General features: G+C 38.3%; 1 protein-coding gene across 1 annotated transcript in view; it reads right to left on the reverse strand.

The window, feature by feature from the left end:
* Positions 1-7,929: 7,929 nt before the first annotated feature.
* LOC126355668 (zinc finger protein 865-like) overlaps positions 7,930-16,903 on the reverse strand; it is a 120,280-nt gene continuing 111,306 nt past the window's right edge. Inside the window, exons 3-4 of the mRNA XM_050006032.1 lie at positions 12,192-12,325; positions 7,930-8,783 (exon numbers count right to left, since the gene is read on the reverse strand). Coding sequence (XP_049861989.1) covers positions 8,521-8,783; positions 12,192-12,325 — 397 coding nt within the window. The 3' untranslated portion in view covers positions 7,930-8,520. The remainder of the gene's footprint in view (positions 8,784-12,191; positions 12,326-16,903) is intronic.

The raw sequence follows: 16,903 nt of genomic DNA on the forward strand, positions 1-16,903 counted from the left end.
GGAAGTCACGGTGTTCTTATTTCAATTTCCAGGAGTGTATTTTGGTTTCTTTTGAGTGCCTATTCCATTATCAAAATGGCAAGGTCAAAAACAATGCAGTCATTGAAAATAAAATCCCATTAAGATCAATGAGATGCTGGGCAGAGTGTCTATGCATCACTTAACAGTCGTAGAACTTCACTTACCAAGTAATGACGAAAAATAGAAATGTCCACTGTCTTCTTGACTACCACGACTGCCTTGAAGTGCTTAGCTCCTTCCACATGGCCGATTAAGTCATCTTCCCAAGTTGCTAAGAGCAAAAGACTTGCTGCATACTGTGCAGTACGCTTAGCATTCTGATGTGCTATGGGCCTTAATGACCTCAAATCTCCGACATTCAGCATTGAATTTCACTTTGCTTGGTTTCACCATTATATACAACCACATCATTGCAAGAGCTGAAACATGGCTGAAGACGGAAAGTTGTTTGTTGACAACATTCCTGCAACAATCAAAAGCTGTTGTGTCTTCACAGGCGAGATACCACACAAAAAAAGGATTTTCCTGATGGGTCATGGATATTCCCAGTTGATTCTTTGATGGCTGCAGTCACTGTCTGCATGTTTGTCGAGGCCCAACCTTGAGACTGTACCAACCTAATGCGATAATAAAATATTCACAGCATCCCTTATGCCTCATAAATGGTCCACATTATTTAAATGAGATTTTGGCAAATGATAGTACAGAAACATTTGAGTATTTTTTTTTACTAAGGATGTAGAATCTACCACATTATATGGGTAACAGCATACTTATGTAATTGAATTATGTAACTTTTCTAGGTCTTCGATAGCTACTGAAATGATAATTAGTGTGGCTTCGCAATGAGATAAGTTAAGAAATTACACATTCGTTTTTCTACCGAAAATGTGATGTTTCATAAACTTTTGACCTGACTTGACTGCACTTCCTCATTTAATAAACCACTGTTTCAAGATTCTGTCACAAATGCAAGGGTATCAGGATGTTAGCGAGATGACATTGTGCAAACTCCACTTTATTTTGCCAAAGAAAGTAAATTTTAACAACAAAACAAGAGATGAAATTTGATGCTTCTGGGTGATTGGTTTTCAAGAGACAGCAAGTTTTACTTGTTACAAATGCAATGTTAACTAACACTACAGGTGACTTCCAATAAAATGTAGGTTCTACTATGTTCATTATTGTTGGTTATTACCCAGTGTGTAATGTCTATTACTTTACACCTATTGTGTGATTTTTATTATGAGAAATATATGAGTACATAGCATACAAACTGCCAGTGACTCCCACAACTTTCTTCTCCTTATTGCCCTTACCTTCTAATAAATAAAGTACTTTCGAAGGGTCAAAATGTATTAGAATAAATAAAAGGTCTATAAAATGCTGCACTGTACAGTATAACTATGGTGAGACAGTCGCAATTTCTGAAATCCATTGCCTGTGGTTTCTGTCCTGCTGAGGAGCACCACAGTCCTGGGTCCATGGATAAACCATGAAAATCCACTGCATTACGCCACACATAGAGATCTGGCCTGCAGGCAGATCAGTGAGACTAGATCCAACAAGCAGCGCCTGCACATTTGTGGGAAACGACAGACTTCACATCGGCAGGCCCAATCCATTAGAGATACCCGCAGAAATGGCCTGCGGTTTTGGCCCATCGCAGAAATCAGCTCTGCTATTCACGAGTCACAGACAGCATGTTGATGAAATGAGACTGCAGTGATCAATCTATGCAAAAGATAACTTCTGCGAATACTCTGAGAATCAACAGTAATAACAATAGGTAGCAACTCCCTGTAAAGACAACCACTAAGCCGCAGGCAGACACACAGGAAAGAGTATCACACTTTCACAACTAAATTTTAAGCCATAGCCTTTGTCAATGAGACTGAAATGAGAATTCTTGTGACTTAGCAATGGCATAAGTTAAGAAATTACACATTCGTTCTTCTACTAAAAATGTAATGTTTCATAAACTTTTGACCCGACTTGACTGCACTTCCTCCACTAAAACCACTGTATCAAGATTCTGTCACAACTGCAAGTGTATCAGGATGTTAGCGAGATGACATTGTGCAAACACCACTTTGTTTTGCCAAAGAAAGTAAATTTTAACAAAAAAAACATGAGATATGTAGCTGTTACTTGAAATTTGATACTTCTGAGTATGCTTAAAATGTATGGAGAAGAAATAAAAAGTTTGAGGTTCGATGATGACATTGTAATTCTGTCAGAGAGAGCAAAGGACTTGGAACAGCAGTTGAACTGAATGGACAGTGTCTTGAAACGAGGATGTAAGATGAAAAACAACAAAAGCAAAACGAGGCTAATGGAACGTAGTTGAATTAATTCGGGTGATGCTGAGGGAATTAGATTAGGAAATGAGACACTTAAAGTAGTAAAGGAGATTTGCTATTTTGGGAGCAAAATAACTGGCAATGGCAAGGAAAGCATGTCTGAAGAACAGAAATTTGTTAACATTGAGTATGGATTTAAGTGTCAGGAAGTCGTTTCTGAAAGTATTTGTGGAGTTTAGCAATGTATGGAAGTGTAACATGGACGATAAATTGTTTAGACTAGAAGAGAATAGAAGGTTTCGAAATGTGGTGCTACAGAAGAATCTACATCTACATCTACATGACTACTCTGCAATTCACATTTAAGTGCTTGGCAGAGGGTTCATCAAACCACAATCACACTATCTCTCTACTATTCCACTCCCGAACAGCGCGCAGGAAAAACGAACGTCTAAACCTTTCTGTTTGCGCTCTGATTTCTCTTATTTTATTTTGATGATCACTCCTACCTATGTAGGTTGGGCTCAACAAAATATTTTCGCATTCGGAAGAGAAAGTTGGTGACTGAAATTTCGTAAAAAGGTCTCGCCGCGACGAAAAACGTCTTTGCTGTAATGACTTCCATCCCAACTCGTGTATCATATCTGCCACACTCTCTCCCCTATTATGTGATAATACAAAACGAGCTGCCCTTTTTTTGCACCCTTTCGATGTCCTCCATCAATCCCACCTGGTAAGCATCCCACACCGTGCAGCAATATTCTAACAGAGGACGAACGAGTGTAGTATAAGCTGTCTCTTTAGTGGACTTGTTGCGTCTTCTAAGTGTCCTGCCAATGAAACGCAACCATTGACTCGCCTTCCCCACAATATTATCTATGTGGTCCTTCCAACTGAAGTTGTTCGTAATTTTAACACCCAGGTACTTAGTTGAATTGACAGCCTTGAGGATTGTACTATTTATCAAGTAATCGAATTCCAACGGATTTCTTTTGGAACTCATGTGGATCATCTCACACTTTTCGTTATTTAGCGTCAACTGCCACCTGACACACCATACAGCAATCTTTTCTAAATCGCTTTGCAACTGATACTGGTCTTCGGATGACCTTACTAGACGGTAAATTACAGCATCATCTGCGAACAATCTAAGAGAACTGCTCAGATTGTCACCCAGGTCATTTATATAGATCAGGAACAGCAGAGGTGCCAGGACGCTTCCCTGGGGAACACCTGATATCACTTCAGTTTTACTCGATGATTTGCCGTCTATTACTACGAACTGCGATCTTCCTGACAGGAAATCACGAATCCAGTCGCACAACTGAGACGATACCCCATAGGTCCGCAGCTTGATTAGAAGTCGCTTGTGAGGAACGGTGTCAAAAGCTTTCTGGAAATCTAGAAATACGGAATCAACTTGAGATCCCCTGTCGATAGCGGCCATTACTTCGTGCGAATAAAGAGCTAGCTGCGTTGCACAAGAGCGATGTTTTCTGAAGCCATGCTGATTACGTGTCAATAGATCTTTCCCTTCGAGGTGATTCATAATGTTTGAATACAGTATATGCTCCAAAACCCTACTGCAAACTGACGTCAATGATATAGGTCTGTAGTTAAGGAACCTAATCGGTATACAATCTGGACCTGAAGACTTGCCCGTATCAAGCGATTTGAGTTGCTTCGCAAACCCTAAGGTATCTACTTCTAAGAAACTCATGCTAGCAGATGTTCGTGTTTCAAATTCTGGAATATTCCATTCGTCTTCCCTGGTGAAGGAATTTTGGAAAACTGCGTTCAATAACTCTGCTTTAGCGGCACAGTCGTCGGTAACAGTACCATCGGCACTGCGCAGCGAAGGTTTGACTGCGTTTTGCCGCTTGTGTACTTTACATACGACCAGAATTTCTTCGGATTTTCTACCAAATTTCGAGACAATGTTTCGTTGTGGAACCTATTGAAGGCATCTCGCATCGAAGTCCGTGCCAAATTTCGCGCGTCTGTAAATTTTAGCCCATCTTCGGGATTTTGCGTTCTTCTGAACTTCGCATGCTTTTTCCGTTGCTTCTGCAACAGCGTTCGGACCTTTTTTGTGTACCACGGGGGATCCGTTCCATCTCTTACCAATTTATGAGGTATGAATCTCTCAATTGCTGTTGCTACTATATCTTTGAATTTGAGCCACATCTCCTCTACATTTGCATAGTCAGTTCGGAAGGAATGGAAATTGTCTTTTAGGAAGGCTTCTAGTGACACTTTATCCGCTTTTTTAAATAAAATTACTTTTGCGTTTGTTTCTGATGGATTTGGAAGAAACGGTATTGAGCCTAGCTACAACAACCTTGTGATCACTAATCCCTGTATCAGTCATGATGCTCTCTATCAGCTCTGGATTGTTTGTGGCTAGGAGGTCAAGTGTGTTTTCGCAACCATTTACAATTCGCGTGGGTTCGTGGACTAACTGCTCGAAATAATTTTCAGAGAAAGCATTTAGGACAATTTCGGAAGACATTTTCTGCCTACCACCGGTTTTGAACAAGTATTTTTGCCAACATACCGAGGGTAGGTTAAAGTCCCCACCAACTATAACCGTATGAGTGGGGTATTTATTTGTTACGAGACTCAAACTTTCTCTGAACTGTTCCGCAACTGTATCATCGGAGTCTGGGGGTCGGTAGAAGGAGCCAATTATTAACTTAATTCGGCTGTTAAGTATAACCTCCACCCATACCAATTCGCACAGAGTATCTACTTCGACTTCACTACAAGATAAACCACTACTGACAGACACAAACACTCCACCACCAATTCTGCCTAATCTATCTTTCCTGAACACCTTCTGAGACTTCGTAAAAATTTCTGCAGAACTTATTTCAGGCTTTAGCCAGCTTTCTGTACCTATAACGATATCAACTTCTGTGCTTTCTATTAGCACTTGAAGCTCAGGGACTTTTCCAGCGCAACTACAACAATTTACAACTATAATTCCGACTGTTCCTTGGTCCAAGCACGTCCTGTATTTGCCATGCACCCTTTGACATTGCAGCCCACCCCGTACTTTCCCGAGGCCTTCTAACCTAAAAAACCGCCCAGTCCACCCCACACAGCCTCCGCTACCCGTGTAGCTGCCAGCTGAGTGTAGTGAACTCCTGACCTATTCAGCGGAACCCGAAACCCCACCACCCTATGGCGCAAGTCAAGGAATCTGCAGCCAACACGGTCGCAAAACCGTCTGAGCCTCTGATTCAGACCCTCCACCCGGCTCTGCACCAAAGGTCCACAGTCGGTTCTGTCGACGATGCTGCAGATGTTGAGCTCTGCCTTCATCTCTTAAGCAAGACCGGCAGCCTTCACCAAATCAGATAGCTGCTGGAATCCAGAGAGAATTTCCTCAGATCCAAAGCGACACACGTCATTAGTGCCGACATGTGCCACCACCTGCAGCTGGCAGCAACCTGTGCTCTTCATGGCATCCGGAAGGACCCTTTCCACATCAGGAATGACTCCTCCCGGAATACACACGGAGTGCACACTGGATTTCTTCCCCTCCTTAGCCGCCGTATCCCTAAGGGGCCCCATTACGCGCCTAACATTGGAGCTCCCAACTACCAGTAAGCCCACCCTCCGCGATTGCCCGGACCTTGAAGGCTGAGAATGATCCTCTGAAACAGGGCAGGCAGCTGCATCTGGCTCAGCCAGAGACAGTGCCTGAAACCGGTTTGTCAGACGCACCGGGGAGGCTTTCTGATCAGCCTCCGGGGACGCCTTTCGCTGCCTGCCAAGCCTTGGAACAACCTCCCAATCAACCACAGGCGAGGGCTCAGCCCCACTGCGGCCAGCAACCGGGGCAACCACAACGGCAGACCGAACTGGGGACAGACGGGACGAGGTTGACATCCCCGTGATACCCAAGTCCGGCTCCCCACAGTGGTGCCCATTGGCAACAGCCTCAAGCTGCGCGACCGAAGTCAGTGCCAATTGCAGCTGTGAGTGAAGGGATGCCAAGTCAGCCCTCATCCGAACACAGCAATCGCAGTCCCTGTCCATTCTAATCGATGTTGAACAACAGTTACTGAAACACGAATCCGTGCCTAGATAACGCAAGCGAAGCACACAAAGAATGTATCAACTAATCTGTACAAATGCCTAACGACTGCACTACAATCTGCTGAATTTACGATTACAGTAGCTAAAACTCGAAATTGCACCTCCTATATGAAACTCACACGCAATTTAAGTAAGAATCTACCAAGTAAACACTAAAGCGCGATGCTACAACTGTCAAATACTATAATACGCCCGAAATATGAATGAAACAATACAAGTACCCAAAAACACACAAAGAAATTAATTAAACTATCTAACAAATAAGTAAGCTAGGATTATACGACTTGCTGCTGCAGCTGCTTATCCAATGGCGGCAGGGAGCACACTGGCTGTTACCAACCGACACTGGCTGTTCAAAACAAAAACAGAAGACAGACGACTACGCGAATTTACACTATTCAGGTACTGAGGCGCGATGCTACAACCCTCAAATACTATAATGCGCCCGAAATATATGAATTAAACAATGCAAGTACCCAAAAACACGCAAAGAAATTAATTAAACTATGTAACAAATAAGTAAGCTAGGGATATACGACTTGCTGCTGGCAGCTACTTATCCAATGGCGGCAGGGAGCTTTAGATTAGATGGGTAGATCACATGACTAATGAGGAGGAGGTACTGAATAGAATTGGTGAGAAAAGGAATTTGGGGCAGAATTTGACTAGAAGGGGACTGGTTGGTAGGACATGTTCTGAGGCATCAAGGGATCACCAATTTAGTATTGGAGGTCAGTGTGGAGGGTAAAAATCATAGAGGGAGACCAAGAGATGAATACACTAAGCAGATTCAGAAGGATGTAGGTTGCAGCAGGTACTGGTAGATGAAGAAGCTTGCACATGATAGAGTAGCATGTAGAGCTGCATCAAAACAGTCTCTGGACTGAAGACCACAACAAGAATAACAACAAGGTGAAAGCATACTTAAAGACAGCATAATCCCTCACACATTTCATTCAAGTCAAATACAATACAATAATTAGTAAAGAGATTCAATACTATAATACTGAAATGTCAATTAGAACTACATTACACAGAAGATTCCCTGTGAAGGATCTCTTCCATGGAATAGGAGTTACCCAACTGAAAATTCTCTCCATCAGTCTTAATTTCATCAAATAACACACAACACATTCACTACACTCTGAAAGATTGCTGAATAGATATACACCTGTATCTCTGACCCCTTTCTAGCAGTGTATTGTACCCCTAAAATTTAGGAAGAATTGTTTTTGTTATCATACATTATAAAATTGACAACTTCATACTCAGTATGAGAATGAATATAATGAAAATTGTATCAGGAGTTATAGTTTGGAAGAAAGTCAATCTGTGACACCTGTTACTATGTGCGATAACTAAAATTTTAGGTTTCTTTCAAAACAAATCGACATGAAGATGTATTTCTTTGAAATGTAATCATGCAAGTAGAAAGAATGTGTACTGGATATGCATTTATTTTATGAAATGCACAATACAGAGGGGTAAATTACAGTGATATCATTCAGTGGAGTGTAGAAGGGTACAATACACATTGTTTGAGAAGAGGTGGAAAGAGGATAGAAATAATAAATGTTGATTTACAGTAGTAATATATTTCAGTTAAGTCAAACCATTAACAGCAAATGGAGAATGTAGTTGTCGTATCATTTAATGATGGCCAATCACTGCCAATGTCATACATTTCAAAGCTACGTTTAATTATACAACAATATCAGCAATTTTTTTAAATCTCAGATTGAAATTAATAACAACAGTACTAAGTACTGGTAATAATATACTGGAAAGCTAGCTGAAAACTGTAATATTTTTCTGGGTTTATAGTGTTTTACTTTATTTATCCTTCTTTTTGGCTTTCATGCAAACCAGCTTGCTAAAAGTTAGCTTTTTCACTTCAATTTCTGCACTCTGTGAACCAAAAGTCTGCAATGGCCAATATCATTAGATAGAAACACTGGTGCTGTGAAATAAAACATTATACTCCACATTTAATATCAGAAGAAAGGAAAGGCTATATTTCCACCATCATCTGATATTTTACTAACTTACTGACCAAAAATAAAAAAGTTACAATACTCAAAATCAAGTTTCAGAAGTGGCAAGGATGGATGTCAGCATGTCTGTTTCCTTGGTGCCTAACCAAGTTATGTTTGTATTTAGTTTTGTAATGACAGTGGCTACAGTGGAGATGAGCCTCTTTGCCACACTCCACACGCTGATGCCTTGTCAGAGTGTCGCGATGACGGTACACACGGCCACAGGCATCACATCTGAATAGAACTGCTGTAGATCCTAGAATATTTGCAGCGATGTTTATATCCACAGGTGGAATCTGGTGAAGTGAAAATATCCCTGAAAGACAGAATGCAGTCTATGCCAATTAAAAATACTTACAAAACATTCGACAAAACTATTTTACGGTAAAGAAGGAATTCTTTTCAAAAGCTGCCTACCTTGAAAAACTCAACACAATCTCATAGCAATCTCTACTTACTTTTAATAAAATATCTGATGTTATGAAACAACAGAAAGACATCATCCAAAAAGTGTGACACAAAACTGACTATTATTAAATTACTCCACTGAGCATTGTTCAAGAAGTTTTAAAAATTAATATTATCATTTCATTAAAGATTATTGTAAGTTATAATAATTACGGCACATATCATCATCTTTCTTGCCCCATTTTCGGGCACGCAGCCACATAAATTCTGCATCTTCTTCTAATATTTCGGTTGAATACCATCCAGTCAACTTCAGGGTGAGCTGAGGTGACTAACACTCCATGGCTGCACACGCAGTGGTTCGGTCCTCGAGTTTAAAAAGGCAGAGCAAGTGCTGGAGCGTTAATCACCTCGGCTCACTATGAAAATGGCTGGATGGTATTCAGGCGAAATATTAAAAGAAGACATTGAATTTATGTGGCTGCACACCCGAAATTTTGTGGAACAGTCTTTATGCCACAAAAACATGAAGATGCACATCATCTCTCTTATCTGACACAGCAGTATGGATTATATAATGTAATGAGCGGGCACTTTCACATTAAACTACAAGTGACAATTTAAAATCAGTTTCATCAAGGCACACAGAAACTTTGAGAGCAAAATAAATAAAGCGTTTATTTTTCTTAAACTACCATGTAGTACCAAAGGCCTTTTTTTCGTATCTTCTCTGCATTTCAAAGGTAAATCTATGCTGTTGGTTTAAGCTTTATATGATTATAGCACCTTATTTATTTAAATTATTTTCACCAACTTTTTACCACCATTGTAGTTGTCTTCTTGTGGAGCACTCCCTACTCTGTTATGCATTGTTACCCCCTGTACATGAATGGTGTGATGTTTTACATTCTCCCAGAAGGGCAGCAATTGGCATCTGTTGATGTAAACACATGTTCTCATACTTTTCTGCTAGCTGTCTGTGTAAAAGCATCAAAGTTGTGCAAATAAATGATAGTACCATAAGTATTTACAATTTACCTTATCATCATCATTTGGAAATGATTTCAGAAAATCAAATTAATTTACTATTCTTGTTGTTGTCCTACAGCATTACTGTGGAGTTAAACATTTGTAACTCACATCCTTTGCCTTGCAGATTTTTTCTGCTGTAACTACTGTTACTAATTTACATCCCTAGATTGCAGCTGGGGAAATTTACACAACTGTTATTCGTTCCATTATGAACAGGGGAAATATATATTTGTTTTGTTAAGATTTCAACACTACAATCTATATTTAGTTCAGTTCAAATCTGAAGTAGTGTGATTTGAATGCACGACCTGTAGACTAACAGTCGTACTACAACATTAGGCTGAAGACAAAGACGGATAAAATTGAATAGTTCTGCATACTTGAAAACATGGAGCTGTTGCTCTAGTGCATTGCATTCACAGATACTTCCACATCATGACTAAATACAGTATCACCAAGTACGAAAGCCCCCCCCCCCCCCCCCTCCATCTCCTTAAATATGTGTACCCATATTTCCATTGCTGTACCTGTCGTGTCATTTAAGCAGCACTGAATGAAAAGAATATTAAAAGTAATATACAAGATAAAATGCTGTAATTATGAATCAAGTGTAATGCACTGTATATATGAGTCCTCACCAGTTCTAAAGTAAATTACCATCAGAACCTCTGCTACTCACTGGTCATACAACAGACTTTGCCAAGTCGGAGTACCATCTGTAATACAGGTTTGGGATTTCGATTTTCTGGACAGTGCAATGGTTTTGAGAACTTGGGCAAACTGCAGTCACTACATCCCACATGGGTTATCAGTTGTTTAGCTTTATTATACACATTTTTAGTACTGACAAAAATTACGTGGCGCATGAAACTTATTTCATACCAAACTATGTCAGTCTGTGTTAACAACGAATGTTATGTCAATTCCAACCATACACAGTAATACAGGATGTAAAAGAAAATGGAAAAAGTGTTATGCACACGAGGCAAAAATAACTGTATTCAATAATATCTGAAAATGTAACTGAAGTAACCTGAAATGTGGTCGATGTTTGAATTATACACTTTAGCAGTTCTGTGCAGGGTTGTTTGACAATATTACTTCTGGATGCCCAGAAATCTAGGTTTTTTTATGCATTGCGTCTATCCACAAATGAATTACTGCCCTTAATACCACAGCTTACAGGACACTGAGAACAACATGATCTGATTGCCTCAGCACCTCATCTGACTTTTACAGATTTTATGCAGCTCTCCAACACTTTAATTGAAATTTGTTTCAAATGTTGTCCTTAGTTATCTGCCGCACCCTCTCAACCAGTAATATGTAACTCTGTAACTGATGATTATATCAGGAGGATGCATTCTCGAAAACATTCAAATGCTTCTATAGCTGTTGTACTATACAATACTTTTAATTTTAGAAGTACACACCACATGTTTTTCATCCTGTAATGCAACCATACAAGTACCAACAATTTACATTGGATATGGGGTTCAGCCTAAGAGAAGAACAATACGGCAGGGGCAAGACTCAGAGAAACCATTCAAAACTGAGTAAAAGGGTATGGTACAGTATGTGGGTTGGGGTACAAGACTGGTAGAGATAATAAATGATATTCTACTCTAGTAACTGCCAGTGAGGGAGTTAATGGACTGGATGAGAAGGAAAGAATTTCCTTCTTGTCCTGTATGGCAAATCTCACTTGACCCAGGTTCTGGGTGACTTTTCCAAACTCTACCCTTTTTTCCTAAACCTCACCCATCCTTTCCTTTCACCCCTCTTCTTTCCCCTCCAACCTTTTTGCCAGAACAAGGAGCCACTGGCTCCAAAAGTTAGTAAACTGTAACACCTTTTAATTGTGTGTCCTCCTTCCGTCTCTTGGTGGGTAGATTTTTTATTTATCTTATACATATATTTTCAAAAATTGATTATTTTTGTTAATAACATTATGTACTGGTAATAAACAACTAGATGAATCATTGAACAACATAGTGTTTAATGCCAATGACAGTATTTTTCTTGATGCATCCTTGTTTCCATCCCACTTGACAAGAAGCTTACTAACAGGTTGCGTCATGTACAACTTTTAACTTCAAATACTGCATTTTATGAAATAAAACTGAATGCTGAAAAGTGAGATGATCAAATAAAAACAATATTTCAATGAAAGGAAACATTTCACTTCCAGTTTTAATACATATTCAAGTAAACAAATGCAATCTTTTATACTTCTCTGACATTTTTTTATTTTTTTATTCAAATAGCTCCAAATAACGCTCACAACTGGTAATGATGAAAGACACCATGCCTGGCTCTCTGATGCCTAACCAAATCATGTTTGTGTTTAGTTTTGTAATGGCACTGACTGCAATGCAGGTGTGCCTCTTTGCCACATTCCACACGTTGGTGTCTTGTCAAAGTCTCACGGTGACGGTATGCTCGGCCACAGACGTTGCATTCGTATAGAACTGCTGTTGGTCCTAGAATATTTGCAGCAATATTTACACCCAGAGAGGGAATCTTGTGAAGCGAAAATATCCCTGAAAGACAGAATGCAATCTATGCTAATTAAAATTATTTATTAGCACTCAATAATAAAATATTCTGCTTTGAGAAACTCTACAGCAATGGCCGCTTACATTTAACAAAGTTAGTCATGACAGGGAGAGCTTTCATTTTCATGACAGGGAGAGCTTTCATTTTCTCACAAGTAAAAACTTAAAACCAATTATTCCATCTCACAGACTAATAAATGATGAGATTGTTATAAACAAAGCACTACATATTCTTGATCTACCACTTAGTTATGCTAGTGTCTTTTTGCAGAAGTTCTCTGAATTTTGAAGGTAAATCTGTGCTGTATGTTAAAGGCTTAGCTATGATTATAACATCTTGTTTAGTTCAAAACTCTTTCTCCCAATATTATACCACAATTATAGCTGTTTTCTTGTGGGATATTCTCCACTTCACTGTTGCTCTCAGTCTAGTTTCAATTCTGCTTCATTACTTTATAAAGCAACAGCGACCAATTCTCTGTTATAGTGAAAGGTTCTACTGATTTGGTAGTGCCCTTCCTGTACCAAATATAACATAGATATATAGCACCACAATATGTATTTACAATTTACTATACTTTCTTCCATTCCAATGGACTTCAAAATCCAAAGTTCCACTTAGTCTTGTCAACATTTTTTTTTACTACAGCTTTACTGTGGAGTCTACTATTTCTGACTCAGTTCACCAGCCTTGCTGCTTTCTTTCTAGTATCCAGTGTAACTAAGTCACATGTCTAGAACTGCACATGCGGCAAAATGTTGTTATATGAGAATTATTTTTACTTTGCACTTACCTAAACCATTATTTGATCCATTACAAAATGGACAAAAATATTTTATCTTGCTTTGTTAACAGTTCTGCACCACAATTCATTCTTAGTCTAGTCAATTAATCACTATACTACAACAAGGGACTGAAAAACCTTGTTGCAGAAAATGTAACAACTCTGAAATCTAGTGTATTGCCCCTCACAAGAAACAATATGACTGTTGCTCTTCATGACACTGCAGACACTCCCATATTCACAGAGCATTCCTTCAGGAAAGAAATGTTTCTTCGAGCATCCATACTTTCAGTTATCAACCTATTTTCTTTTCAGAAATCAAATCTGCTACAACAGAAGGTGAGAAAACCACAACAACAGCTGCTAAATGCCTGCAGTTACTGGTATGAAAGAAGTATCCTTTTCAGTTCAACAATTTTATTAAAATTGATAACTCGAAGACGATGAATAAAGACAATTTGAGGAACAAATGTAGTGTAATATTCTTAAAAATTAGATGGTTAAAAATGAAACAAATAACTTTCATATACAAATGCATGATCTCAGGACATTATGACTGAATAAAATCATCTTGGCCTTCCACCCACATTTAGTGGTTATACATCCTCGAGCTTCTGGTGGAGAGTGTCTCGGCCAGTGTCAGGCAGACACTAACTGTTGTGTGAATGTTGTCCTCATTTGTTCATAGCTATGGTACTGATTGTAATGCCACATGCCTTCTATCGTGATGGACTGTGTACTACTGATGTTACAGGTAGCATCATGCTTATATATGGTTATGGATAAGAGCAGCAACTGACCAGCCATCAGGTACCACTTTCCAATAGCAGAGGAAGTCTTGGCCAAAAGCTCATGGACATATAACCACTTGACACAGATAAAAACCCAAGAAGACCTTATTGACAAACCTTAACGCTGGATAAAATTCACTAGAAATAACAAATCAAATCTGATGTACTGACGCTCAATTGAAAACCATTTAAGAACAGGAAAACAGTTATGTAGTGCAGGGAATTATAAATAAGTAGCCATTTATTGGAGAATCAAAGAGTGAAAACAACTTTTCATATATGTAAAAAAAGCTACAAATAATTCAAAGTAAGACCACACAATGAAGCACTATCTTTTATACTGATATAACATAAACATGTTTCAAATAAGTATTTATAAAGCCCCAGTGAAAACCACATGCCTATGTTTCAGATACTATTGGGAAAACTTTTAAAACACAAATGTGTTACTTGTCAACCAAAAAAGACCAGTAATAATTTATCATGACTACAATGATAATATTTGCAGAGACAAGTAAGTGACTTATACATTACATAAAACTTACAGGGTTATCACAGTGGCAGACTTTCAACATAGACTTAGGTAGCACAGTGACACCTTAATAGAACAGTTTCTAATGTTAAGGCATACAGATGATGGGAGAGGAGAGAAGAGGAGGGGGAGAGCAGAGTTGTTTAACGTAACTCTACATATATTTGTCTCCGTGGAAAAATCTATATTTGTCTCCATGGAAAAATCTATTTCCAAAGTGTAAGTGTAAAGTGTCAATGAATACAACAAAAAAGAAACAACAGATAATAAAAGAAACAGTAGATGGCAAATGAAATTAAAACACCACAAAGGGAGAACTATAACAAATAGTTACAACACACACGGATGAGCAAATGATCTTATCTTTCGAAAGAAGTACTTCACATTTTGAGAACTCCTGCAAAAAGTTTAAAATCCTTGCACATTATATACAAAATTATTAATACCAAAATCAAAATGATATAGAATAGGGGAGGCAATAAAAGATCAAGATTAGTTACATTATTAAAGAAAATGAGTAAATAATGCTTGATAGTACCCATACATCAAGTTACATAATCACATGCTAAGAATGGTAGTTAAATGAAAAGTGCAGTACAATACATGTAAGAAATAGTACCATTAATACATAATATTTTCAAGGTTTCATGTGTTCTACCAAAATTAAGATATATAATAAACTTATAAAAAGCAAGAACTCTTGTGCAGTTGGTTAAATATTTCAAGAAAAATACAAAAAACGCATTCTACTCACACAGCTATTGTAGTCAATCATAAATGTAACATGTAACTTCCATGAAGTTTCTCTACCAGAAAAATGTTACTATCCTATTTTTTAAGTTCTATGATAAGGAATGCGTAAATACATATATAAGTAATTAGGCTAGCTTCACTGCTAACTCGCGTCTTCAAAGTTTCCAAAATGGTACAAAATATTCTATATTCTCTAGGACATCTTCCTCCATCTTAATTACCCCTTGTCTTCACAACAGATGAGAACTTATCAAACTAGGATTGTTTCCTCCCTGAGAACAGGACACACATTTCCAAAATGTAATAAAAGTTTTTCCCTCTTTTATGTATGACTATCTGCAGTACTTCGCATTTTGTGTCATGAATGTAACTACTGGCCTGTCATGAGTCTCCTTATAATGTTACAATTATATTCAAGAAAAGTTAGAACCTCCTCCAACAAAACTTGGTATAAGTCATAACCCAGACTCTACAAAGGACTTCCTAATGAACACTGAGCAAGGTGGCTCAGTGGCAAAACAATGGACCAGCATTCCACAGGACAGCAGTTCAAATTCCCGCTCAGCCATTCAGACTCTGGTTTTCCATCGTTTTCCTCAATAATTTCAGATTACTGATGTGCTGGTTCTTTTGAAGCTGACACTGCCAAATTTCTTCCCACTACTTAGCCAGTCCGAGCTTGTGCCTCGTCTCTGTTAAGCTTGTCATCGATGGAACATTGGGTTTATATTTCTTTGTTCTTCCCTTCCTGCTATACAGTCCATCAATCAAATGACCAACAGCATAAAAATATTTATCCAGCAAAATTTCACAAACTAGTATTTTCTGTATGCAAATCACAAAACACTTTTGGAGAGTTTTGTGATATGTCATAAAGTATACAATTAACTGCTCATACCCTAATATTTAAGTAACAGGCGACAAATCAACTACCCCTTACCTTAGAAAAATACAGCAAGTATAGATCCGTACATGAAAGTATCCAATTTCATACAAAGGTAGGAGAAAGGCAATATGTGCAATACACTGTTCAAAGCTTTGAATTAGGCATGCTGATTATCTATAAATCTCATATTTATTATACATAAATAACATTAAGTTTTCATTCAGTCACTCTTTTATTTAAATCACTAATGGGTTTCACAGGCCATTTCCCCATTTACTCCTTGTACTGCATTTATGGCATATGCAAGCAATGTATTCCTGCAGGAAATGGTTAGATAAAAGGTGTGTAGTTTCTCTAAACATTTGTGCATATTTTTTTGGAACTATACATAATATGTAACAGAACAGTAACACTTACTAGAGGCTGCCATAGCACATCACCTGTAAAAGTCACTATAGATTTGATACAAATTTTGTCACTCTTAAGGCAAAGACCTGTCACAACACATATTTTGGAATTCTGCAAGTATTGTGTTAAACGTAACATCAACAACTGTTGTTCTAGACCAAACTGCATCAATGAAGTGGTCAGAAAGTTGGCTTACTTTCCATATCTTTATTCATTCATAAGTTATTATTTATTGGGAAGAACATTCATTTGGAAACACAAACTTGTTGCACAGAGTGTAATA

This window comes from Schistocerca gregaria, chromosome 3 (assembly GCF_023897955.1).
Source record: "Schistocerca gregaria isolate iqSchGreg1 chromosome 3, iqSchGreg1.2, whole genome shotgun sequence".
In the NCBI taxonomy this organism is placed as follows: Eukaryota; Metazoa; Arthropoda; class Insecta; order Orthoptera; family Acrididae; genus Schistocerca; species Schistocerca gregaria.